The sequence below is a fragment of the Peromyscus maniculatus genome, chromosome 7, assembly GCF_049852395.1.
Source record: "Peromyscus maniculatus bairdii isolate BWxNUB_F1_BW_parent chromosome 7, HU_Pman_BW_mat_3.1, whole genome shotgun sequence".
NCBI lineage: Eukaryota > Metazoa > Chordata > Mammalia > Rodentia > Cricetidae > Peromyscus > Peromyscus maniculatus.
Window position 1 is genome coordinate 33,218,956 of NC_134858.1, and position 26,497 is coordinate 33,245,452.

The 26,497-nt window shown below is 40.3% G+C and overlaps 2 protein-coding genes across 4 annotated transcripts in view; one reads left to right on the forward strand and one right to left on the reverse strand.

Annotated features, from left to right (window-relative positions):
• The window catches only part of LOC121830792 (uncharacterized), a 40,870-nt gene extending 15,013 nt beyond the window's left edge, over positions 1-25,857 (forward strand). For 2 of the 3 annotated variants that reach the window (XR_006074016.2, XM_076575993.1), the window contains one exon: positions 25,198-25,857. Coding sequence is in view for 1 of the 3 variants with exons in the window: in XM_076575993.1 (XP_076432108.1) it covers positions 25,198-25,202 (5 nt within the window). In the remaining 2 variants the exon portion in view is untranslated. Of the gene's footprint in view, positions 1-18,380; positions 18,774-25,197 lie in introns of those variants that run through there. The other variant, XR_013052682.1, reaches the window with a different exon arrangement.
• LOC102927522 (prostate and testis expressed protein 4) lies at positions 4,662-9,204 on the reverse strand. The gene is made up of 3 exons (XM_076575994.1): positions 9,048-9,204; positions 5,784-5,894; positions 4,662-5,458 (listed from the first exon to the last, which is right to left on the reverse strand). The coding sequence occupies exons 1-3, from the start codon at positions 9,157-9,159 to the stop codon at positions 5,337-5,339; spliced, it is 345 nt and encodes a 114-aa protein (XP_076432109.1). The 5' UTR covers positions 9,160-9,204; the 3' UTR covers positions 4,662-5,336.
• Positions 25,858-26,497: the final 640 nt, after the last annotated feature.

Consider the following 26,497-nt stretch of genomic DNA (forward strand, 5'->3'; position numbering starts at 1 on the left):
GAGTAATTATCAATCTGTATTTCTTAATTATACATTACAATTTTAAATGAGTTTCATAAATATACTACCTTAAACAAAAGTAGAAATATATATATATATATAGTATAACAAAATTAACTTTAAATTTGTATCAATAAACTAAAATCCATAGCAATGTAAAACATTTTAAACAAGTTGTTGCTCTTTAAAAGTAGATTCAATAATCTACCCTTTCATTCTATCATATCTATATATGGCATTTCTATATCATATCTTTTAGAAAGAGATTGAATGTGACCAATAACAATTTGTAACCAACCCCTAAACAAGGACAAACATCCATAATCCATTTTTTTGGGAATGTGGGCATAGTTTTCTAGGTGACTTCCTGCTGATTGGGAGCACTGGTAGTCTTATGGGCACATAAAGAAAAATGTAAGATTATGGTCAAGTCCTGGCTGGAGTATTCTCTGAGCCACTTGCCTTGAAGCTGTTCTGGATGTTAGATCATCTGGAGACCTCTCAGGGGGTCTTCCATGATGGAACCATATTAACTTGGAAGGAATCCACAGCTTCTCATCTTCTATGGAAAGAAAAGCAGAACCTCTTTTCTAAAGCAACATATCCTTAGACATGAATTTTGAAGTCAAGATGCATTTAAAATATACATATTAGTTTAACTGAGTAGACTTTACAATCAAATGTCTTTCTACAGTTAAAAATCCCTAAGACAATATAATCCAGACTCTTTGTGTGACTTCCATCTTTACGTGGCTTCTTTTTATATTATTTTTATTGTCTCTTTAAAAACTTTATTTTTTAAAATTATCTTTTTTTAAATCAACTGTCTATCCTCCTTTTCTTCTCTCTTCCAAGCCTATGTACATTTTTACATACACTGTAAACCATTTAGAGGTTTATTCCATCTGAAGCTGCCTGTTGTGTATCTGTAATCCTTTTCTGATCATTGCAAACTATAGTGTGGCTAAGATTGAAATGGCATCCCTGGCTGTGACTCCACCCACTGCAGCTTTTCAACATGGCGGAGGTACCCAGGAGAGTCACACTTACTCTGCCAACTCTGGGGTCCATGTTGCCATCAGGTAGCATGCAGCTGGCCCATAAATCCTTTTTGTCTGTATAAATAAAGGCTAAATCCACTGTGCAGTGTGCTGTGCAGTTTGGAAACACCTCTGTGTACTGAAGCGGTAATCCGCCATGCTGCACTCAAGCCCAGATGCTGCAGAATCTTGTGGCCCATATGAGACATGAAGTAGGAAGCTGCTTTTGGCTCCATTTTAGAATCTCTTATTAAATTTTCTCAGATTTCACGTGGAAACTCGAGCCAACACGTTGGGCAGCCAAGGACAAGAGAAAACTTTGGACTGTATGCACACATATATTTTAATGAAGCTTCTACATTAATAGGTTCCTATAGGACTTTTTCAAAAGGCCTTTCATGTTAGTTATTCCTCCCTAGAGGAAATGTATCTGTTAGACCTCCACCTCCCTGTAATTAAGAAGACAGCAACAATGGACAGGAAGGAAACTGTTATGGTTTGGATAGGAAATGCCCTACACAGATAGTTTAAAACCTAGGTATGCTGCTGGTAGTGTTATTTGGGAGGTTCTGGAGACTCAGTTAGCAGGGGCAGGTCCCCGGGGGATTGTAGCTAGAGTTTTCCTGCCTTGCCCACAGTCAGGATAAATCTCTGTCACCCGCCAGTCCCACAGCCGCTCAGACCCAACCAAGTAAACACAGAGACTTATATTGTTTACAAATCGTGTGGCCGTGGCAGGCTTCTTGCTAACTGTTCTTATAGCTTAAATTAATCCATTTCCATAAATCTATACCTTGCCACGTGGCTTGTGGCTTACTGGTGTCTTCACATGCGGCTTGTCATGGTGGCGGCTGGCAGTTTCTCTGACTCAGCCTTCCACTTCCCAGAATTCTTCTCCTCCTTGTCCCGCCTATACTTCCTCCTGCCTGGCCACTTGCCAATCAGTGTTTTATTTATTGACCAATCAGAGCAACAGATTTGACATACAGACCATCCCACAGCAGGGGATAACTTGAATCATGACTCTTCCTGTCTCTTGCTCTGCTTCTGGTCTGCAATGAGGTAAATGGATCTCTGCTACCATATTACTCACACTGCCATGAGGCTGTGCTTTAGATGGTCCCCAGGTCAGTAGAGCCAAGGGACCATGGACCAAAGCCTGAAACTGGGAGCCAAAGCAAATCTTTTCACCCTCAAGTTTCTATCATGCATGTTGTCACAGAAACCCTGGAACTGACAGACAGTTTACAAATGTCACAGTGAGTGGGCATTTCTTATCAGACATAGAAGAAACCCTCACAACCCTAGTGATAAAATGGTATAGTAGTCATTCAAAAATGAAATGATCTTAAACAGTTTGGGTTGCTGTCACAGGAACATCAGAGCATATGTAATACAAACAGCATACATTTGTTGCTTTGAATTCTGGAGACTGGGTAGCCAAAGATCAAGGCACAGTCGGGCTTCAGAGCTTCTCCCTGCTTACCTTCTTTTCAAGTGGTGCCTTCTTGCTGAATTATGCCATGCTGGAAAGGGCAGAAAGCTCCTCTGGATTGTCTTATAAGGTCACTATTCCTGTTCACGAACCCCCACCCTTAAGGCATAGTCACCTCCTCAACTATTATTATATTGAAAACTAGGTTTCAGCATATGAATTTTGACACCTTCAGACCATAGCACAAACAGACAACTAAAGTGAAATGGCTTGTCTCATGATACAACAGAAAATCTATACGAATAGTTTCTCATATATCGTTGCTCTTTTTTTTTTTTTTTTTGACTTTCTAGCAATGTCAGAGGATGCCATTTGGTAGACTTCAAATATTGAATTTTGAATATTTTTTTTTCTGGGCCTGTGACACAAAGGTCAATGCTGTTTTGTAATACTGAGCAGTAGCAGGGAATTATAGCCCCCCAGTTAGCACCACACTCAGAAGGTAAATGGTGGACACCCTATAATGCACTGTGTTGCTGCGCTAAGTTGCTCAGGTTAAGTATATTAAATTTAGTTTTATCTGCATGATATTTCCAGTGTGCAGTGGATAAGATGGGGGTGTTTCCCACCACAACTTGAAGAGCAGTTTATTTTGTATTTGCACATGGCTTCTGGCACTAAAATCCATGTGATTTCCTAAGTGATAAAAATAGCAGGAACACCTGGTGTTATAGTATTTGGCCTTCTGTTCTCAGCTCCTGAAACATCTCTGTGTCTTCCACTATTCATAACAGACTTCAGACACACCGAGGAAGTGATTTTGGGGGAATCACTTAAATAACTGCAGAATTGGGATTGGTCATGGGGGAACCAATCAGTGTGATTGAGAGTTAGAACTCTGAGCCTCCTTCTTTCCTCCTCAATCTCTGGGAAGATAGGAGAGGGACTGGAGGTTGAATTAATTGCCAACAGTTGATGACTTAATTAAAATAGCCGATGAATTATGAATCTTCTGTTAAGATTCTCAACAAAAGGAGGTTGGGGTACTACTGAGCTGGTGAACAAGAATGCACTTGTGTGCAGAAGTGGCTCAGCTCACACTCTGTAGGAACAGGAGCTGGCAGTTTATGTCAGAGTTGAGTTAAATTGTAAGACATTCTGCCAGTGTCCTTCGAAGATGCAGAGGATTCATTTGTGTGGAGAATCTCATACCTTTGATATCAAAATTTTGTGTGTGAGAGAGAGCAGTGAATTTTTCTTTTTTAGTATAATATAAAACAATATCACAAATAAAAAAAACCTTCTTTGTATAGCAAAGCATATTAGGAAAGTTTATTCTATGAAGAAAAATAATAATGGATATTTTCCCTCAACAGCATATTGTGAGTGACTTCCCACAATAGATTAGGGGCCTGAATATAAAAACACTAACATAATAAAAGCAAACCAAAACTATGTGCACAGAAACTAACAACCGGAGAGCTAGAAAGGTGCAGTCAGTATATGAACCAATGAGAAAATGTAAGTTAATCTGCTAGAACATATATTTGATTGCTTTAGAAAGTGGTAGGTTACCACTGAAGTCATATCTGAAGGATTACCTGCAGCATGTAGTGAGGCTGAATGCTAAGGACTAACCTTTCATTCAGTCACAGCAGTTAATCCTCGTGTGGTAGTTTGAAAGAAAAAGACCCCCAAAAGGAGTGGCACTATTAGGAGGTGTGGCCTTGTTGGAGTAGGTATGGCCTTGTTGGAGGAAGTGTGTCACTGTAGGGGTGGTCTTGAGGTCTCCTATGCTCATGCTATACACAGTGAGTCAGACCACTTCCTGTTGTCTGGGAGTCAAGATGTAAGGACTCTCAGCTCCTGCTCCAGCTCCAGGTCTGCCTGCATGCCACCATGTTGCACCATGTTGATAATGGACTACACCTCTGAAAATTCAAGTCACTCCAATTAAATGTTTTGTGTTTCCTTTATAAGAGTTGCTGTGGTCAGGGTGTCTCTTCACAAGAAAAGAAACCCAAACTAAGACGCCTTTCTTCTTGCAGGTTACTCTAAGTCTGAAACAAAGAATTCCATATTGCCCCATTGAGTAGGTCAGGATTACCGATTCCTTTAATTCCTAGATACTTATTAGGATTGTTTTAACTTCCTATTTTTGAGATAATACATGACTACACACCTAATTGCTTAAAACAACACACACATTTATTCAATTTGTAGAACTCTGAAGTCAGGAATAAAACTTATGGGGGATAAAATCAAGTAGCAACATGGCACTGAAGAAAATTAATTTCATTGTCCTTCTCAGTTTCTAGTGACCTTCTGTATTTCTTGGCTCATGAACCTTTGATCTATCTTCAAGGGACATCACTCCAATTACTGCTTCCACCATCATACAATCATTTCCTCTTCTATAGTCAACTCACCACCCGCCTCTTCTTAAAAGGACATTTGTACTTGTGATTAGGATCCACCCTGACAATCCCAAAATAATCTTCCATTAATAAGATTCTTAGTCAAATTGTCATAGTCTCTTTTGTCACCCACAGCAGCATTCACAGATTCCAGATATTAAAATGAAAGCCCTTGGGAGACTATCACAGGGCTAGAAATTGCAAACTGGATGAGTAAAATAACATGGTAAGCATGGGATCATTTTGCAATGGTCATGATTTTAAGGGTCTAATGGTATGGTCAAGGAACCCTTCACTGAAACAAAGACACAGCCCCTGTTGCCATCTCAGGGATCTCAGGCCAGTGTGGAAACGGTGTGGGAAAGCAAGTTCTTCATATTGCTTGGCATGTAATTTTGGATCTTGAACAGAAGATGATCTTCTTCAAGAGACTCTCTTTTCCGTCTAGAAAGCATTACACAAGTTTTTGGAACAGCACATTAAATAAGTCATTCTCCTTCCTCTCGGGGTCTCCTTTTCATGGCAGTTAGCCATACATGAGTGTTCTGAGAACAGATGGTTTTCTCCTAAAAATAAAGAAGCCGGTTACACATGCTGGAGGAGATTATCTTAATACAACTACCTAAAAGTCACTGCCAAGAGGAAAACCCCTTCACACTGGATCCCCTTCCCTGGCTCCTTGGGGTCACACTCCCATATTGACTCTGACTCTGGATGCCAAGCCCCTCAATGATGAATTAGAAAGTACTCTTTTCCCTCCTCCCGACATTTTACTCATTGCTCTACCACTTAGCAAGGTTCAATAATGGTAAGTTCTTTATCCCAGGCACTAGTAGGAGTAATAGTCTTTTGAAGGCATTTTGTTTTGAAGTCCGCATCAGCCCTACTTACCGGAGTAGTGTGATATAGTAGCGCATGAATGACCACGGGTTGCAACGCATCTCTCTTGGCCTTCAGTACATTTTGAATTTCTTGAGTGCTTACAGACATTACAGATCAGACCTGTATTTGTTGAGTAAGGAAAGAATAGGATATTTAGGATGAACTGCAGGGCTATGGAAACAAGTGATTACAAGATCCAAGAGAGGCTTCAGTGTTACACACAGACTATACTGTCTGTTTTCTCCATCAGCTAGTATTCAACCTAGCTTTGTGAGTTAAGCTAGGGGGTATGTAGTGATATATTGTGTACCCTAATAAAATTTGCCTGAAGATCAGAGAACAGAACAAGCCACTAGATTAAACATAGAAGCCAGGCAGTGGTGGCACACACCTTTAATCCTAGCACTAGGGAGGCAGAGATCTGTCTGGATCTGTGTGAGTTCAAAGCCACCCTGGACTACGTGAGACTGACTCAGTCTAGGAGAGAAACAGAGCCAGGCAATGGTGGCACACACCTTTAATCCCAATACTTGGGAGTCACACGCCTTTAATCCTAGCACTAAGAAGGAAGCGATATGGCTGGGTGGAGAAAGGTTTATAAGGCGTCTGGAGACAGGAACTGAAGGCTTTTTGGCTGAAGCTCTCTTTTCAGCTGAAGACTTTTTGGCTGAGGACTTAGAGGCATTCAAATAGAGGATTTGTGGAGTTGGCAAGGTGACACGTGGCAGTGGCTTGTTCCTTTGTATCTCTGATCTTTCAGCATTTATACCAATATCTGGTCCCAGGTTTTTTTATTACAAGACCATCTACCATTTGTGCAACAGGGTGGATTAAAATAATGGTGAAGTTATTTTTGTTAACTAGTTAGTACCTACTTATACTTGAAGATGAAATAAAAGCAATGAGAATCAAATTATGTATATATATGTATATTATACACACACACACACACACACACACACACACACAAAATCAATTGGATGAATTGTATGATGCAATTTGAGTATAACAACAGACATATTCCATTGGGCCGAGAAGGCAAGACTTCTGTAGCCCAGGACTTGAGTTGATTATTGGAGATATGGAGATGTAGGTTGGATCTCTGTGTTGGAGGATCTTATGAGGGAGGGCATAGAGGTTGGAATAACAGTGAAATGTTTAGAGCAGGCTGAGGTGACATTCTTTGCTGATGATCCCACCTAGCTCAGCCTGACTTTCTTTCTTTCATAGAATGTCACCAAGTAGCAAAATGATCCAGGAATATCTGTGATCAAGTAGTAACAGGGCAAGAGAGGTAGGACATGGAGAGGATATCAGAAACGATGACAACTTTAGCTTTTAGGATTAAGCAATATTGATAGAGAGAAAATGGAATATGTTAGTTCAACCTTTCATCTCACACATTCCAAGATTATTGAGTAAGAATCTATATGGAGCCAAGAAGGCCTTGAATGCCATTGACTTACATCCAATTTCGAAGACAATTTTGCAACATCTGTCTTCTATATTTCACTCTCTCTGTTCTATTAAAACTGCCTTTACAAATGTTGCTAGTAATCCCTAATGACAAGTCTAATTGTCTTTGTATGAACCAAGAGTTTTTCCACTTATAAGTAATGATGACTTAAAGCATACAAGAAGATGTGCACAGGTGAGGGGCAAACATGTTACAAAATTTTATATCAAGGACTTGAACATTCATGGCTTTTGGTATCAGGAGCAGACTTGGAGTGAGTTGCCTTTTATAATACAGTGAGATGGCCATACATGGTACATAATCTGCATCTTGATTTCCTTTTAACAATGTATGATATAAGTAAAATATTCTATTGCAGCTTTGTAGCATGCTTTAATTAATCAATTCCTTATTTACATTTGTTTCTACTTTTTTGATATTACTTGCTACAGGAAATAACCCTGAACACTATTCATTATAATATAAGGAGGTTGTTATGTAATTTCATTTGAATGTGATTATATCTGTAAGATAATTTCATATAAGCAGAATTTCTGGATAAAAATAAATTATTATTTTGATAGATTTGCACTTTAAAGGAAAAGAAACTATGGATACTCTTGTTATCAATTTTTAGGTATTCTATCTCACTGTAACTAGGACATGGTAGTTTCTACTGTTGACAATAGGATCATTTAATACGTACTTCTCTTACTACATAAGGAGTGAGGCTGAGCACAATTTTGTATATTTAATAGCCATTTGTATTTACTGTATGGTGAACTTTTAATTCTTTAACTTACTTTTCTGTTAGATTATTAGTGTATTTTTAAATTCTTTTATTGGAGGTCATCATATATTAGGGACATTAGCCATTTTTCTACAACACGAATTGACTTTTTGCTTTTTACTATGAGGAATTTTAATTTTTTTCTTTCTTTCTTTATATTATTTTTATTTTTTGACATTATTATATAACTACATCACTTCTCCCTTTCTTTTCCTCCCTTCAAGACCTCCTATATGTCCTCCTTGCTCTCTTTCCAATTCATCTGGTCTTTCTTCTAAGAGCTCTAGGTTTTTGAGTTATAGTTAGAAAGATCTTTCTCAAATTGGTAAAAGAATAATCCTTCATTTTCTCTAATATTTTATGTTTTAGCAGTTCTTAGTATTGAAAGGGGGACAAAATAGAAACACCATTGTACTTCCAGTACATTTAATAAGTAAGATGAATAGGAATTAGACATTGATTTTCATTAAGTCATGAGGGAGAACTATGTGTCAAGGCTGACTTTCAAGCAGAGTGTGCATTCACTGGTGTGAAATGGAGGATCAACAGAGAGATTTGCCTGAGGAGTGAAGCTCGCTATTTTCAGCTATAAATTGTAATTGGAGCTTTGGAAGCAGAAGGGGATCTGTGTGAGTAGTATTGAGCTTTGAAGAGCCCACAGTGAATCAGGTAAATAAAGGTTCCTGCTGACCTAACACCTGCAAAATACATGGAGAAGAAGTAACGAGAGACAAGAAAGGGGAAGGAGGAGAGTGATGTGTAGAATGCAGCATAACATGTTCCAAGAAAAGGGAAATGAAATGGGAACCCAGGAATGAAAACTCAAAAACTGGAGGTCTGAACATTGCTGTCTTGTTTCTCTGCAGTTCCTCTGTTCTCTTCTTGATTAGTATATCCCATAATCTCTCTAATGTCCAGAACCTCCGTCTTTAGGTTTGAGCTGCAAATCCTGAGTGAGACTGGAGGACAGTGGTTTAGAAAATAGCACCCCTAAGACCTCCCTCCCCTACCCATGGTGCAAACTTACTCTCCACGGAGCAGAGAAGAGATAAGGTCACGATGAGCAGTGTGCTGATTTTTGTCGCAGGATTCATGTTGGATGACAGACAGTGGCTTGAGGTACTGTAAAGGATGGCCATTCACTCTCTTTATAAAGTTGGAGAACAGGAAGAAATCTCCAACATTGGCACAAGGAGGAAATGCCCTTTTCTATTTACTTTTGAGAAACTGCATGTATAATAATGTTGGAAGTACAGGCTGCCCAGCTGTCTAGCTGCAGCTGAGTCAGATAACTTCCCTCCCTTATCTTATCTTCTCTGTGTGCAAGTGTGTGAGATGTAGTTTTCTGGTCCTTCAGAAACTTTTCTCTATATAACAAGTAGAAAATGTCTGCTCATCCTAGAATTCAGAAATGGTGACTCAGAATTCAAAGGCTTCCAAAGAAGGATCATGTAACATGGTTTCCTGCATAGCTTATTCCAATGGTGGAAAACTCTCCAGTTTGAGACTAGGAAAGGAGGAGGTTTGAGCCTAAGAGTCTACATGTGACTCCTGTCTTCCAACTTTTCCATCTTTTCTCCTTAAAAAGTTCTAGTGCTTATCATGCTAAAAGTCTGGGATATCTGGAAGTCTGGGATATCTCAGGTTTCTAGCAAATCTTATGGTTGGGAAGTTCAGGGGTGAAGGCAGACATGAGGGTGCTTCTCAGAGGCATTTCCAGTGAGCTCCTTCTTGGGGACTGAGCACAGTTTCTGAGTATTTCCTGCCCTGGCCCTTCTGGAATTAAAGCTAGGACCATGCCTCCACCACACTCAGCCCTGTCTCACACAGTGTCCCTGCTGTGGACTCTAGGGAAATGAAATATCACGGTCCCAACCTCACTCTGAGCCATTCAGCTACATTCTAGAACAAAGGTCTAGAAGAAAATTTCTTGCTTGTCCTTGTGGCCTCCCCAACTTCTCAGGGAGATTTACTTCCTTCATGAAGGATGCCATCTCTGGTGGGGTGCATTCTCTCCACCCCATTCTAGTTGTTACCAGGTCTCATTACCCTTTCTCTTCCAGGTGACCTTGTCTTTGTGTAGCTCCATTGTCTGGGCTTCATTTAAAACCAATAACCATGAAGATCTTTTCTGTTTCCTTGTTGGCCTTGTCCTCTGTGGGGATTAGGTGTGTGACATGGTCTAAGACCTTAACAGACAGGGCTCTCTCCCTTTCCTTCTGCACCTTTTACATACTGGATCCTAAAAACAACTCTGGGCAGTATAGATAATAATTATCATTTCTTCAAATGAAATAATAGGCTCAGAAAGGTTCAATAATGTACCTAAGGTCACACAGCAGCTAGCAAGCTTCAGAGCATGTGAAACCATGATTGTCGGCAACAGAGTTACATCTAAGATAAATTTACAAATCATACATTTATTCCTATTAGTGGGATTTTGGTGTATTCCTCAACCTTTGAGAAAAAATATTAATTTTTAATCCAGTTCCTGAAACTGCACCACAGTGAACAGGAATTAAATGATATATTCTTAGAGTTATATACTTTGTATGAGCTCCCTATTGCTATGGTAAAAATAAACTCCTAAGAGTGGCTTTTGATACCATGAATTACTCTTCTAACATTCCAGAGGCATACAATCTTATGGAGCTACAATAAAGACACAATTAAAATTCCAGCAACATGCTATTTACTTCTGGAGATACTAAAGAAGAAAATATATTTTCCTCCAGTATTCCATAGCTTGTGACCCATTTCTCCATCTTCAAAGCATATAACTTCAAAAATCTGCTTTCATCATTATATCACATTCCTCATTCTACAGTCAACTCCCACTCTCAGATTCTGATAATCAAGCACATGGTTTTGCATGTGCTAGGCAGGTTTTCTACCTTTAAACTATGTCCTCAGCCCCCTACTTCTCTTTTATAAGGTTATTTATGATCATATTTAGGGGCCCAACCAAATGAAACATGATGACCTTTCATCCCACAGTCCTTACCATAATCTTTTGGGGCATACACACTAACATTCCCCAATAACAGAGATTGGGATATAAAAATATTTGGAAGTAATTATGCAATTTTTTCTATTTACTACTGTCAACTCGACACAGTCTAGATCACTTGAAAAAGACTCAATTTGATAATTGTCTTTATCAGGTTAGTTTGTGGTCATGTCTGTGGGGGATTGTCTTGGTTGTTAATTGATTCAGAAGAGTCCAGTTCACTGTAGGTGGCACCATTCCTGTGCAGGTAATCCTGGACTGGATAAGTATGAACCTGTGAGTGATCCAGACATACACACAGAGACAAAGAGAGACACAGAGATAGATAGATGATAGATAGATAGATAGACAGATAGAAGAGAGACACAGAGATAGATAGATAGATAGATAGATAGATAGATAGATAGATAGATAGAAGACAGATACAGAAAGAGAGAGAGAGAGAGAGAGAGAGAGAGAGAGAGAGAGAGAGAGAGAGAGAGAGAGAGAGAGAGAGAGAGACCAAACCAGTGAGTGAGCCAGAAAGCAGTGTTCCTTCATGGCCCTTGTCTCCAGATTCCTGCCTTGAGTTCATGGGTTCATGCCCTAACTTTCTTCAGTGATGGATCATGGAAATGCAAGCCAAATAAACTCATTCTTCCATAAGTTGACTTTATTCATAGTGAGAATGCTTTATCATGGCAACAGAAAGAAAATAAAACACTGTCCACTACGCACTCTCAGTACCAAGATCATGACACCATCTCTGTGGGCCCTCCTGTTTGCCCAAATGCTACCTCTGCAATAAGGTGCATCTTTCTCTGCCTGGCCTGCTTGTGTACTCACACCTGTATATCTTCTTCATTTATGCAGTAGCAAACACCCACTTCTTTAACAGTCTGTCCCATTATTTAAAGCTTCTATCTGTTCACATTTGCTCTTCCTCTGGTGCTTTCACTGTCTTTTCCACTGAACTACTTTCTTATTAGCTTTCAAAGTCCTCTTTTTCCCTCTCTTTGTTAAATTTTATTTTAATTAAAGTATAGTTATATCATCCCCCTTCCCTTTCCTCCCTCCAATCCCTTCTGCATCCTTCCCATCACTCTCTCAAATTCAAGACCTCATCTCCTTTTCTTTAATTACTATTGTTACACACACATATATAAAATCTGCTGAGTCCTTTTAGTGTTGCTTGTGTGTATTTGATTTCAGGGCTGATAATTTATACCAATGGTACCTCAACAATATTGCTGCCTATACAAGATGAGAACAATGAAAACACCAAAGACATGCTAACATGGAAGGAGGAAATGTCATAGGGACCTATGACAAAGAACTACAGACAACTAGTGACTGCTGAGAGAAGGAGGATTAGTCTTTTCCCAGGAATAAACTCCTTAACTGTCCATCCAATACGGAGTGGTCAAAGTCCTTCTTTTTGAACAGAGGTTTCCCTGGTAATATTTTCTAATCCTAATCCCTTCTGGTCCCCAACAGCCAACTATGTTTGACACATTGTGATCTCTTTAAGATGGTTTCAAATTCTGTAAGGTCCTCAACCAGTGTCTTTGTTTAACAGAAAGCCTCGCACTTAGTAAAATGATCAGTGACAGTTTACTGAGTTGGAAAATTAGCTAATGAGTAGAAATGATGAGGACAGACTTGGTTCAACTTTAGGAAGAATTTTACAATAAATAATACAGAGATACAATAGGGTATTTTGTGCAGCAGCTTTCTAATAACTGTGGAATTAGGGTGAACACTCTCCTGGGAGTGCATGGGGGAAATCAGGTAGGGATGCTGTGTTCTTGGAAACATCCTTTCTGGAAAGTGATCTTATGATCTGTAACATTCGGTGCCTAGTCTAAGCACATATCACAAAAGGGAACAGTGAGCACACCCCCCAGGGAGGTACATGATGAACATCTGAGAATACTTGATCCATGCCTCTGTTCATACTGAGTATAGTCATTCTGCTCTGTCTGTTTAGAAATAATTCCTGGAAATGCAGGAGCAGCTGGCAGTTGCCTGAGAGAGAGAGAGAGAGAGAGAGAGAGAGAGAGAGAGAGAGAGAGAGAGAGAGTCATATTGTTTTAAAAAATGGCTACAAGAAAATATGATATTTGAATGAGAAATTATAAGAACTTTCTCTTGTTCATGGGAAGCATGCTGGGTGTCATTGGCAGCACAATCCTAGGGTAAATCTGTTTCCTTGTGAAGCCTTTGGAGGATGGCTATATTTGACTGCATCACTATAAATATTTCCATTCCTTTGTTCTCCTACTTGGTCATCAGCCTGTTGACTTCTCTCTGCATTCATCCCTCTTCCATTGTTAGGATTCCTGGCTAAGGGAGAGTTCATGACTTGTGTTCCTTTGGTAGTCTGCTTAGCAACTTTGTCCACCTGGAAATATAGCACTACTTTCACATTTGTACAAATTATCAAATGAGAAGACAGGAGAACCACAAATCATAAAAGAGCCATAAATTGGACAATATAAAAATTAACTTTCTTCAGGAATGAAATGGAGAGTGAAAGATACTAGTCACAGACTGGGACTCCAAGAGTTCAACTGCTAGTGACAAGGGAACTCTGATAAACTTCGTGGAAAACTGTACATGAGGACAATCACAGCACTCAAAGTCTTAGCTAAGAGGTAGGATGAGAGAAGGAAATAAAGGGGATAGAAATAGAACAATGAAGTCAAAGTATCTCTACTTGCTTATGACATCATTCTATAGTCAACCTTAAAGATTACACCCCAAACTCCTAGAGCTGATAAACACCATCAGCAAAGTGGCAGTTTATAAAATCAATACACACAAATGTATTGTGCAAGGGTTTCTTTTTCCTCTGCAGCCTGTCAGCATTTATTGTTTTGTTTTCTTAATGGTAACTAATCCAACAGGGCAGCTGGAGAGATGGCTCAGTAGTTATAAGCACTAGCTGCTCTTCCAGAGGACTGGGGTTCAAGTCGCATCACCCACATCGCAGCTCACAACCATCTGTAACTCCAGTTCCAAGGGATCTGATTCTGGCCATCTTGGGCACCAGGCATGTATGGTTCACAGAAATACATTCAGACAAGACACCAATAGACATAAAATTAAAAACAAAATCTAATTGGGATAAAATGGCGTCTTAACATAGTTTTCATTTTCAATTTCCCAGTGGCTAAAGATAGCATATTAGTTTCTTTGTGGTCGCTGTGATCAAACGCCCTGACATAAGCAACCTAAAGGAGGAGGAGTTGATTTGGGATCACAGTCCCAGGGTTCAGTCCAGAGGGTAGGGTGTCACGGCAGCAAGAGCAGGAGACAGCTGGTCCATGGCATCTGAAGTCAGGAAGCAAGGGAGAAGAGTCCCCATGTTCCCATTATGTAGTCCAGGACCCAAGCACACAGCATGGTGCCGCCATACTCCCTTATCTGGTGTTTATTTGTCCACTCCTCTACTGAAGGACATTGCTGTTTCTGAGTTCTGTCAATTATCAATAAAGCTGCTGTAACAACTATGTGTGGATGGCATAGATTTTAAATCCTTTTGCCAAGGAGCATGATGGCTGGATCATAGGATGAGAATTAAAAGTATTTTTTAATTTAGTAAGAAATTGCTAAATTATATTTCACAATGCTTCCACTATTTGTGTTTTCGTCTAGGAAGATTAGATGAGGGCCTGTTTTCCTCCACCTCAGGCTGGCTACCTCCCGTACTCAGTGGCTTGACCCAGGAGCAAGTCAATATACTGATTCTGGTTTTCTGTTTATGTCTCATAAGTCACACTTGAGGGGATTTTTTTTTAGAACTACTTCTTCCAATTAGGTCTGAAGGTAAAGGTTGTCTTATTACACGCACTTCTGTGCTGCTTTCAAGGGTCATGTTAATCCTTGCTCTACTTTGGCCCCACTTATGGAATGGATTATTTTATTGTGTCCTCTGAGCTTATATGTTGAGCTCCTATTCCAGTATGCTATAAAGTGACCATATTTGGGGATAGGGCCTTTAGAGAGGTCATTATGACTAAATGGGGACATATGGGTGGCACCTAACTCAATGACTAGTACCTCTACAGAAGAGAACAGAAACTGGGGATTTGCATGTAAAGAGGAAAAGACACAGCAAGGTGGCCATCTGCAAGCCAAGAAAAGGAGCCTCAGAAAAGCCAACCCTGTCTGCCCCTTGATCTTGGACTTCCAGCTTCCCCAACCAGAAGGAAATAGATTTCTGTGGTTTGAGCAGCCAATTCATGATGTTCTGTCGTGGCCAAGGCAAACTAATGTGGAGAATTGTCGTGGAGATCTGAATTGCAGTGTTTAGGGGCTCTGTTCCTTTGTTATGAGGGTCGTTGTCTGAGTCTGAAGCCCTCTGCTAGGCCCTTGCTGAGGGAAGAGCTGAGTAGAGCGCCTGTCCCCTCCCTAGAGGGGATGCCATGGCAGTGCACAGGAGCATGCTTCTTGGACAACACAGCAGGACTGGCAGACCTGGTGCGGTGCTCTGAACTTGGGAATTGCCTGACTCTGGGTTTAGTCTGGGATCAGGTTCTCTTTTAATCTTTCCGGACCAGAGCTTATGGGTTCTAGAAGAAAACTGCTTGAACCTCAGAGCTTGCCTCTAAGAGGAATGGTTCTCAGAGACTTCCAGAACATTTCTAGAAGAAGGAAAGCCTGTAGATGAAGGAAGAAAGCAAGGCTCCAGACACATGTGTGGAGGTCCCTGACGGCCACAGCCCTGCAAGTGTGTCTTTGATTATTCTGGGCTTCGGAGGAGCAGCTCCAGGTTTCTCCCCATGACTGATAGTTAAGCCAATCTGTTCGCTAGGCTATCTGAGAGAACTCAGCCCGTCCTAAACCTCAGCCCAGACTTCAAAGACTGTCTAGAAGAAGTTGTTCTTCATTTCCTGCCCACTCCAACATGCAAACTGTATTGAAGCTGTGTGACCTTCTCCAGACAACTCCTACAGCTGTCCCCACTGCCAATCTCTGTCCTTTCCTGTGCCAGTGTCACCCGTCGGCCTTGGGCTGCTGCCCCCTCTGCCCCAAATGGCCTCTAAAAGTGGCCTCTGACTGAAGCATCTGAATTCTATTTTTTTTGTCATGACAAGGTCTCACTGCAGCCCTGACTATCCTAGAACTCTCTGTATTGACCAGACTGGCCTTGGACTCACAGTGATCTACTTGCCTCTGCCTCTGGAGTGCAGGGATTAAAGGTGTACATAACCTCACCTAGCTCTGAGACTTGATTTTTCTCAGGATTCTATATGGCTCCTGAGAATCCCAAATGCCAAGAGTTCTGTTATCTCAGATCTCTTATTGCATTGTGCTTTGTCATATGAGAACAAGGTTGACACAGACCTGGGGTCCCTTTTGCTGATGTAATGAATTCTATGCAACGATCCTGTTTAGAAACTGTGCAAAGGGAAGATCCACACGGTGCATCAAGATTTTCCTGCCTTTAATTCTTTAACTGACAGAGAAAATTATCAATAATATATTAAGTGCAAAAGTTAGAACCGCCGGGCGGTGGTGGCGCACGCCTTTAATCCCAGCACTCGGGAGGCAGAGCCAGGCGGATCTCTGTGAGTTCGAGGCCAGCCTGGGCTACCAAGTGAGCTCCAGGAAAGGCGCAAAGCTACACAGAGAAACCCTGTCTCGAAAAACAAACAAACAAAAAAAAAGTTAGAACCACACATATATTAATATATCAACCATGATGGTGCTTGTTAACATGGACTTGTGATATATGTAGGGAAATAAAACTGAATGGAAAGATGGTACATCATTTCTTAGAATTAGAGACGTAAAGGTGATTTTCATTTACTTCTTAACAATATTGGTATAGTTCCAAATTTCCTTTACTCTTATTCTGGGAAATATGTTCAGAGTTGCCTTGACAAACTATAGACTGGGGTTGGGTGGAGCTGGATATTCCATCAACATATTTAATCACTGGACACCCATGACATCTTTCTAGGCTGCAACAAGGGGTTTGTTGGGAGGAATGAGTGTGATGCTCTTAGCCCAAACCCCTAGGACTGTGCTGAGTGTCACATGTTCCAAATGTGAGTCCCATAAAAGAGGTCCCCAAACCAGCATGGGAATTCTTTCCTACAATGGCATGTAAATTCTAGGGCCCAGGCAGGTTCATGGAGCCTTCTAGTCTCAATGGGATCTGCCAGTAATTGTTGTCTCTGCTAGGAAGAAATGTGTGATATTTTGTTTGTGTTCTGACAAATAAAGCTTGCCTGGAGATTAGAGGGTAGAGCTAGCTAGCCACTAGTTTACCATAGAGACTAGGCGGTGGTGGCACATATCTTTAATTCCAGTACTTGGGAGAAGGAAGCAGGAAGATCAGGAGTTCAAGGCCACTCTGGGCTACACGAGATTGAACCAGTCTAAAAGAGAAACAGAATTGGGTGGTGGTGGCTCACACATTTGATCCCAGCACTTGGGATCTCATGCCTTTGTTCCCAGCACTTAGGAGGTGCACGCCTTTAATTACAGCATTAAGGTGGTGGAGAAAAGAATATAAGGTGGGTAGAGACAGGATCTCAGTCCCTGTTCTATTTGAGGATTCATAGAGGTAGGAAGTCTCTAGTGGCTGCTGATCTGCTTCTCTGATCTTTCAGCTTTCACCCTCGATATCTGACTCCAGATTTTTATTGTTAAGTCTAGTTAGGATCACACTTCATAGAAAGAAACTCATTTTTATTTGATAGAGAAGGCTCTCCATAGTGTCCCACTCATCATTGTTGTGATGTTTCTAGAGTAGAGACCATCCAAACCAACCCTGGAAACCAGTTCTAGACCGTAAATACAGAGCTGGACTGGAAAGATAACATCCAGCTGAATCAGACAGATGTGCACCTTTGTTGTCTTGATAAAAAAAAACATTTCATCTCTAACACCCCCTTGGTCTTCATCAGTAAGACTAGGTCGGTCATTTCTAACCCACAATACTGGCAGAGAATCCAAACCCACAATACTGTTGAGAGAATTCTAAGAATAAATGGACAACATTCTGGCGAATGTCTAAATTTTCATTCTTAAATTGGGCATTGTTAAATGTAAGCATCCACGCCTCTTTGCTGGGCCAAGGTCACCCGATACAGCTTCGAGGAATTAAACCAGGCCTATTGGAAGGGCCACAGCAAGACTGAGGCTGTGACATTTTATTGAGAACAATCAGACTTTGTATACTTTTATCAGAAACAGAATTGCCAGGATAAGTATAATTGTAGCTGCCAGGATACAATGATGTTTGCAAATTTTACAGGGTACTCAAGATTAATGTCTAAGGCCAATTGTGTTGAGCTTTCACGCTTCCTTGACTATTGAGGGAACATACAGAGAAACAGAAAGCAGCCTGAATCTGCCACTGCCTGAGGGAGTGTGTGGCTCTCTCCGGAACAGGCAGGTACCTTGTGCCCCAGGAGCCATGGACTGTAACCAGAAAAACCTATGATTCCTACCTCTCAAGGCAGCTAGGTCAGGCCAACTCCATGGTTCCCTCTAGTTAAATATGTATTTCTTTCTCTTCCTCGTCACCCATGTACAAGTTTCTAAGTCCTGACAACTGTCTCAGAGATTGCTTATACCTGTAATGGTTCTTTTTACCTTTTGAGCCACAGAGGCACAGGGTAGGCAGGCAGGACATCTGGGCTGCAGTCCTAACTGTGGGTATGGTGGGTACCTTCCTAGCCAGCATGGCATGAGGGATTGCAATGGATGGTAGATACATGGATCATGTTCTGGGAACCTTGTCAGGTAAGTGGGTCCTCTATTCACTCTCTCCCCACCACAGAAAAACCTGTGATGTCTGTTGTCTATCTGCTCTGTAGTGACAAGAATTTGTAAACTTAAGACCAGGAATTTCATTCTGTAAACTTGTCATTAGGGACTGTCAGTCAGTATGAACACCTTTGGTTCATTCTCTGACACCTCCTGGGTTGCCTGTATCCAGTCATGCCATTCGTCCATCTGCCATGATCCCGATGATCTGATATGTTCAGGGCATGAGTCTAGACACGGAAGAGAAAGTGGAGGACTTCAACACATGAAACCAGCATCTAGAGGGGGCAAGGAGCAAAATGAACACAAATGAGATAAGCTATGGGCTCACAGACCGAATTAGGCACTCTGCAGGGAAGGCAGAAAGAAAGGTGGTCAGAGTCGTGCTCTTTCATCTGTTTATTTGTGGCTTCGCTGAGAAGGCGGCAGCTGGTACTGAAATGGCAGCGTCTAGGAACTGTAACATCCTGGAACTCTCTAACTTACTTTCCACACACCAATTCAGTCATAACTCCCTTTAGGTGTTAGTTTCTGCCACTGTCATCATCATCATCTTGGTCTTCCTCGGAAAAAGGTTAATAATTTCAGTTCATAAAAGGCTGACATCATCTTTTCTTCCATCTCTTGTCTCTTTTCCCAAGACTGTTCTACCCACTCAGAGAGAAGCTGAGCAGTCAGACCACAGATGAAGTGTTAGGCTTGGGTCCTGCTGCCATACTCTGTAAGGAAATAAGGCCTTGGTAGATGTAGTGCACAGGCAAGTTAGGAAGACTGTGGTCTCTGAACGGGACTGATTAAGTCACTCACAAATGCTTTGTTACCTTGGGTTTATCAAACTGAAAGGATGCCATGTAGATGTAAAGTTAAGGTGTGTTTCATCCAGGTTACAAATCAACACAAGCAAAATGAAGAAGCAAGAGATTCTGTTTCAGTATGAACTGATATCTTATGATTGATTTAATAGAATGACATGGACTGTGTGGGCAGGCTGACTTCAAAATGGTTGGAGGAGTTTATAAACACAGCTGTGTCCATTTATCTGCAAATTTCATTTGAACAGCTAAATAATATTCCATCATGTATATGTACTACTCGCTTTAGATTTCCATTGTTCCCAGGTTAACTCTCATGTTTTAGAGTTTCCAGCTCTGACTCTATTTTAATCATATAATCATATACTTGTTTGTAATACTATTTCAGATATAGCAGTAATGTCCCTCTTTGATTTCCTCATTTGTGGTTGCTTATTAGTTTCTACCATGTTATATTTATGTAAGCAGAATAACATATTTAAAATCTAAAAATTACTTTCAAGACACTTGAAGTGTCAGTAAGAGAGGATTTGTCCAAATCTTACAATAATAAGATAGAGATTAGAGTTTAACTTCAGGTGGAAAATATGGCAGATTCCTCTATTGGGGTGTGGCTAATTAGTTCATGTGGACAGATCGGAGATACTGGCAGGAGGGTCTCAAGATGAAATGATTCCCAATGATCCCAGCAAGCAAAAATCATGTTAAAAGAGAAACCAAGAGAAAGGTTCAAACTAGAGAAGAAACAGGAAGTAGATGTGATGAGGGTGAGTGACAACGGGAGGGGAGAGAGACCCCGAGGGAGACAGAGCAGGAATGGACAGCCACACACAGCCGAGCATGAACTGAAGACCATCAGCCTTTGGCAGAGCAGAGTCATATCCCTCCATGTGGTCCTCCAGGTCTGCCTTCCTGAACTCTGACCCTGTCCTGGATTTCCATGAGATTCTGACTCTCATGTTGCCTCGTTTTAAAATTATTTCCTTCCACCATTTTGGTCTAGTTAGAATAAACCCGTTCAAAACATTTTACAAACCACAACAGCAACAACCAAGTCAGAAGTCGAGAGAATGGTCAAGAAGGCCAGTCTCTAAGCAAATGTGGCAACTTAGGATCAGGGTCTCAGATGCCTTTCTTGGCCAAACATATCTTGCTGGTTGATGAACTTGTAGTGGCAAAACTGATGATCATCTAGGAAAGACAAACATATTAAAAATTATGCCAGAACCACTGGGTCCCAATTTACATGAACAGACCACACAATGCCCTTAGGCAGAAGAAAGGTAGTTCCATAAATGCCCATAATGCATGTATTGATATTTACTGACAGAAACATGGTCTTAACTGCTAGCAAGACCAGTGGATTCCAATGATTACATATATAACTATATATTAATTTATTATAAATATATAATATATTGATATTAGTATATATTGTACTACATTAATATCTTATTATATAGTGCTAACATATTACTATATTAATATAATAGTGTTACATTAACATATCATATTATGTTATTAATAATATTAATGTATCATGATAATAACACATTGATATTAATTAATATGACTAATGTGATATATAACATATTAATATAAACACAATATTATTAATAATATCATTAACATATTATTATGCCTACTATATTAATATATTGTCTTATTATAAAGAATATATATTAGTATATAAATTATATAAATATAATCATATAACAATATAAGCTTTACCAAAAATTTCAGGCACATCCCTAGGACTGATGGTACAAGTGTCTGGATCATAAAGCTCCCCAGAACACAAATGACTTCACTTATTTTTAAGAAGATGGGAAACTATCAATGGGAAGCCAAATTAGATTATTTAGTGGCAGTCATGGTAGTTACATCTCAAGATGGCAGTAATGATGTCAATCTGAATCACATAGTACTATAGTCCTGAAATTATTATTAACATGAGGAAAATCATGGTTTCATTTGGGTAAATATATGTAAAAGTATAGACATCCAATAAAATATGTTTATTTACTGATTAATTTAAAAGTAGATCTCAGACCCCCAAACAACATAGGGTATATCCATTGCTCTCAACCCACCACTCGAACCTGATAGCATCACTGTATTGTTGAAGACACTGCACACTTTGGTCATAGAACACAGAGAAATCAAGCTGATGCTCGGCTGGAGGCTTCCTCCCTATAGCTAGGTTTCTCAGGGCTGGAAAGTGCTCTATATGACGCTGGGAGAGAGAAATTGTCAGCGATTTTACTCAGCTGGGAACTCCAGGAGCTACAATATTAAGTAGTGTGTCAAGATATGCACACAGTTTTGAATGCCACAGGAGTGAGCAATCATTCTGAGTGCATTTAAGACCCACCCCACAAGATGGAACACATACCTGGTAATGTTACCTGGTTCAAGAATCAGTGGTTGGGTAAGTCATAAGCCCTAGAGGATAATCTATTTTGTTTTTAGTGTTATTTGTTGTTAGTGACATAGCAATAAACTGCTCTCTAAATAATTATCTTTTAGTGAAAAGTCTATTCACTTATTCGTCTATTTCATGTTTATGTGTGTTTATGAGTGAGTTTATATGCATGACATGTACTAGAAGAGGACATCACATCCTCTGGAACTATAGTTACAGTTGGTTGTGAGCTACCACATGGGTATTGAGAATAAATTCACTGGAGTTGTGGTACATTCACAAGACTTGCATAAGATCAAGGAATTCATATTTCCAATTTGAATGAGAGGGGCTCACGAAGCCCTTTCCCTAGCTGAGGAGTTATTGGTAATTGATGACTGCTAGGGAGGGGAGCATTAGTCTTCTTCAGGAATGTGGATCTGGGTCGATTGCCCATGCTCTAGTGGTGGCTCTCTCCCCATACATATACCAGGCTAGCCTCACTAATTAGACTCAGTAGTTTAAAAAAATGACTAAATGAAGTTAGGAGGGAGATGTGGGGGTGGAAGAGAAGACTGGACAGAAGTTGGAGGGAAAGCACGGAAGCAGATTTGATCAAAATACTTATATACGTATCACAAATCCTAAAGAATGAAAGTATACTTTTAAAAAAAGAAGTGAGGGGTTTATAGTCACCTGAATTTTTACGTTGCTAGATGTTCCCTAAGTGCTTCCTGAACAGAAGTTAGCAGTTTGGATGTTCCCCAGTAGTTTGTATGGTCCTGTGTGATGTGAGAGACTGTCAAACTTTTCAGTGCTTCCGAGGTTGATATGTAGAAAATCAGATTCAATTCTTGCTGTAGTGTTTGCACTTGTCTTATCTAAGAATTGACTCTCTTTGTGCAGGGTTTTGCACTTCCCTTATTTTGAATGGTTTCTTTATTCTTTGCTTACATGTGCTGTGGGGGTCTTTGTGACCACCAACATTGGCAAAGTAATGATCCATGGAATGCAAGAAGGTAGTTTGGTTCAACAGGACTAAGTAGGCTGTGTTTGTTCAAACTTAGAGGATCTGACCCTGAGTAGTTTATTTTTGGCATTGTTAAGCACAGCACAATTTGGTGAAAACCTCCCTGGTGATTAACTCAATCCTGTGTGTACAATAAAGCACAAAGTAAGCTAACTAAAGATCTAATGTAACTAAATCAAAACTCTATGTAAAGTTCACATAACACCTTCCATAAAGATGGGTTTATTGATTGACTGAGAAAAACAAGTTTGCAATAAGGGTCTGGGGGAGGATCTGGTGTGATCTTGGCCACTCACATAGCTCAAAGGTTGCCAGGCTATTAAGCACATCTCCCCAGCCTTCTGAGGGGAGGGTGGGATGGCAGGTTATGTACCCTTTCCTTTGATGGAATAACCCTGTGTGTTTAACATTCCTAGTGCTTTTCTATGAGCACAAAAGACCTCCAATCCCTCTACAATGTGCATATGTTTTTGAGGGTTATTATTTCTTAACTGATTTTTAGGAATACTTTATACTTAAAATAATTAAACCTTTTTGGCTATCTCATTGAAAAATGAACAGCTTCTTTCTGAGTTCTCTAAATATTGGAGCCCGTTCTCTAAATATTGGTAGGTGGTAGGTGTGGTGAGTTGAAATTAGAGACTGTTACATTTCAGCCTGCTCAAATGTCAGCTGCTCAACAGTGCTGAAACAAGTTTAGGGTTCTCCCTTCCATGCATATCTTGAACCACTTCTGACCAGCATTAGCTTCGCAGCATGTGGGCAAGTATGGATCTCAGTTGCTCCAGATTGTACATATTGGAGTCCCTAACGTCAAAGTGAAGGATGCTCTAAGTGTAGTGGATATCTGTTCTATGATCCTGAAGCACAGCCCTAGAGATGTAGAAGGTAATTGTTCTATCTGCCTATGACCTTGAAGTACATGCCTTAGGGCATGGCCTCTCAGTTACCCTTAAGACCTGAGATACATGTACACAGTCTCTCTTCTCTCCTTCATGGATTTGGATGCTGAGATGGACCAGGTAGAAGAACAGTGTGGGACTGTAACTCAGCTTTCCAAGACCCTACAATAAATCTCCTGTGCTGTAGTGAGTTTTCCTCCCTAATAAATTCCATCACCTTTTAAACAGACTCCATGGAATTTTTGCATTATCTAGTGCCCAACTATGTGGATCTGAGCCCCATGCGTCCCTACTGGGGCTACTCACGTGACCAAATCCGAACGCCTGTGGGAGCTAAATGTGTTGGTTGTAGAGGAAGCAGTTGGAGCACTGAGAGCTGTTACTAGAGGACTCACCTCCGTGCTTTCTACTCCTGCTCAACACTAAACATCCCATGCAAAGCAGGAGCCTGTAGGGAATGTCCACATGCATGAACTTAGTGTTCTCAATACTGCAACTAGAAAACTTTATGGCCAAGAAGAAGCCTGACTTTTGACTCAGGGCCATCTGTTTCTTATGTTACTCTCTTTTTCACTGAAAGGGCAGGGCTCCCCACCAACTCACCAATGAGTTCTTCCTTGTCTGTGCTTCTGTATATCTGAGGTTTTTTGCATGTCTGCATTCAGCCCTCTCATTTCCATGACTACCTTATGTTACCAGCTCCAACCCAGGGTGTATGGCTGTATATCTCCAGGCTCTCTTTTTGTTTGTTTTAAGGGCTCTAGAGAAGCTTTGTACCAAGAAATATGTTTTGTTTTGAGATGGTATGTGGGTATAGTTCTTCAAGGTACAGAGAATGCCCAAGTGAGTACCTTATACTCTGACTTGTTACTCAGATTTCCACTTGGATTAAAAATTATGAGAACTAAGCTGGATGATGGTGGTGCATGGCTTTAATCCCAGCACTTGGTAGGCAGAGGCAGGTGGATCTCTATGAGTTCAAGGCCAGTCTGGTCTATAGAGTGAGTTCCAGGACAGCCAGGGCTACACAGTGAAAACCTGTCTCAAAAAAACAAGAAAACAAACGAAAAAGTTGTGAGAAATATGGGCCTGCTCTGTGGCTAAGATTGACTTCCAGGCCCTTTCTAAACAGGGCCACCTGGCTTAACTTGCCAGTCTTCCACTTCCCCTTGCCCTCATTGGGAAACTATCTTCACTGGTCATATGAACTCTTTTGTGAATTCTGATGTGCTTCCTCTTTCTCTCTCCTCAGTATAAAGTTTCTCCTTTGTTTTCCTGACTGTTCTCGATCCTGGTGTCACCCAGAGCCGGCTTCCACTCCACCACCTTGACTTGACTCTTCAAAGTGAATTATTTTGGAGAAGAGAAACCACTTTGTCATCAGTTGAGATCTTCAGTGATGAGAGAGAATCACATGCCTGTGGATGGGAGGTACTGGGAAGAACACAGCATTCTGTGATCATCATTGTGTGATGTTCCTGACTGCAGATCCATCACCTGGATGTAATCATGCAGACACTGTGGACTGATCCACTTTGAGGAACTGTAAAGATGTTCAGATATCAAGACCATGAAAACAGAAAGATTGTGAAACTATTTTGGACTGGAGGGACTGGTTAGATGTGGTAACTAAGTGTGATATTGAGATTGTGGTTGGAAATATTTTATTAAAGAAATGTTACTGAAAATGTGTTGAATCTTAGCCAGTAGATGCTTTGACATCATATTAGTCATAATCTTGTGATTGTGATGAACACCTTGTGGATATGGAGGAAATATTGTTATTTTTAGGAAACATACTGAAGAACTCAGGGCTTGTAAAGATTGTGTCATCAATTACTCTCAAATAGTCAACAAAAATATTCTTTGTGGTATTAAAGATGACGAGACTTCAATAAAACACATAAGTTTATATGATTTAACACAGAGATTGTTTACATTAAGTACATTTTTTAAGGAAACAAGACAATATAGAAAAGGTTAGAATTGAAATGGCCCAAAAAATTCATGATGAATATTCAAAAAGACTTGTCATAAACTTTCACATAGGAAAAGTGCACTTCTGGAGTTTGTGATGATATGGAGTATTGTAGGGAAAGATCCATACATAGTAATAACAGGAAAATGAATAAACCAATAAAAATCAAATACTCTAGTTTGGCTGGGAAGGAAAAGGTTCATTTCATTTTGTACTTCTAAGTCACAATCTGTCACTGAGGGAAACTGGGACAGGAGCTCAAACAGGAATTGAAGCAGAAACTATGGAGGAATACTGCTTCCTGGCTTTCTCTCTCTGGCTCATGCTCAAGCAACTTTCTTATACAATACAGAGCCATCTGCCCAGGGATGGCACTGACCACAGTGGGCTTGGATCTCCTTTATCAATTGGCAATCAAGGAAATGTCCTACAGACATACTCACAGGCCAATATGATCAATGCAACCTCCCAGTTGTTTGAGACTCCCTCACAGAACTATATGAGCTGGAAGCTAAGTAAGAGAAGACCTCAAATGAAATTTTATTTCAATTTTTTCAATGTATTTTTTTCAATT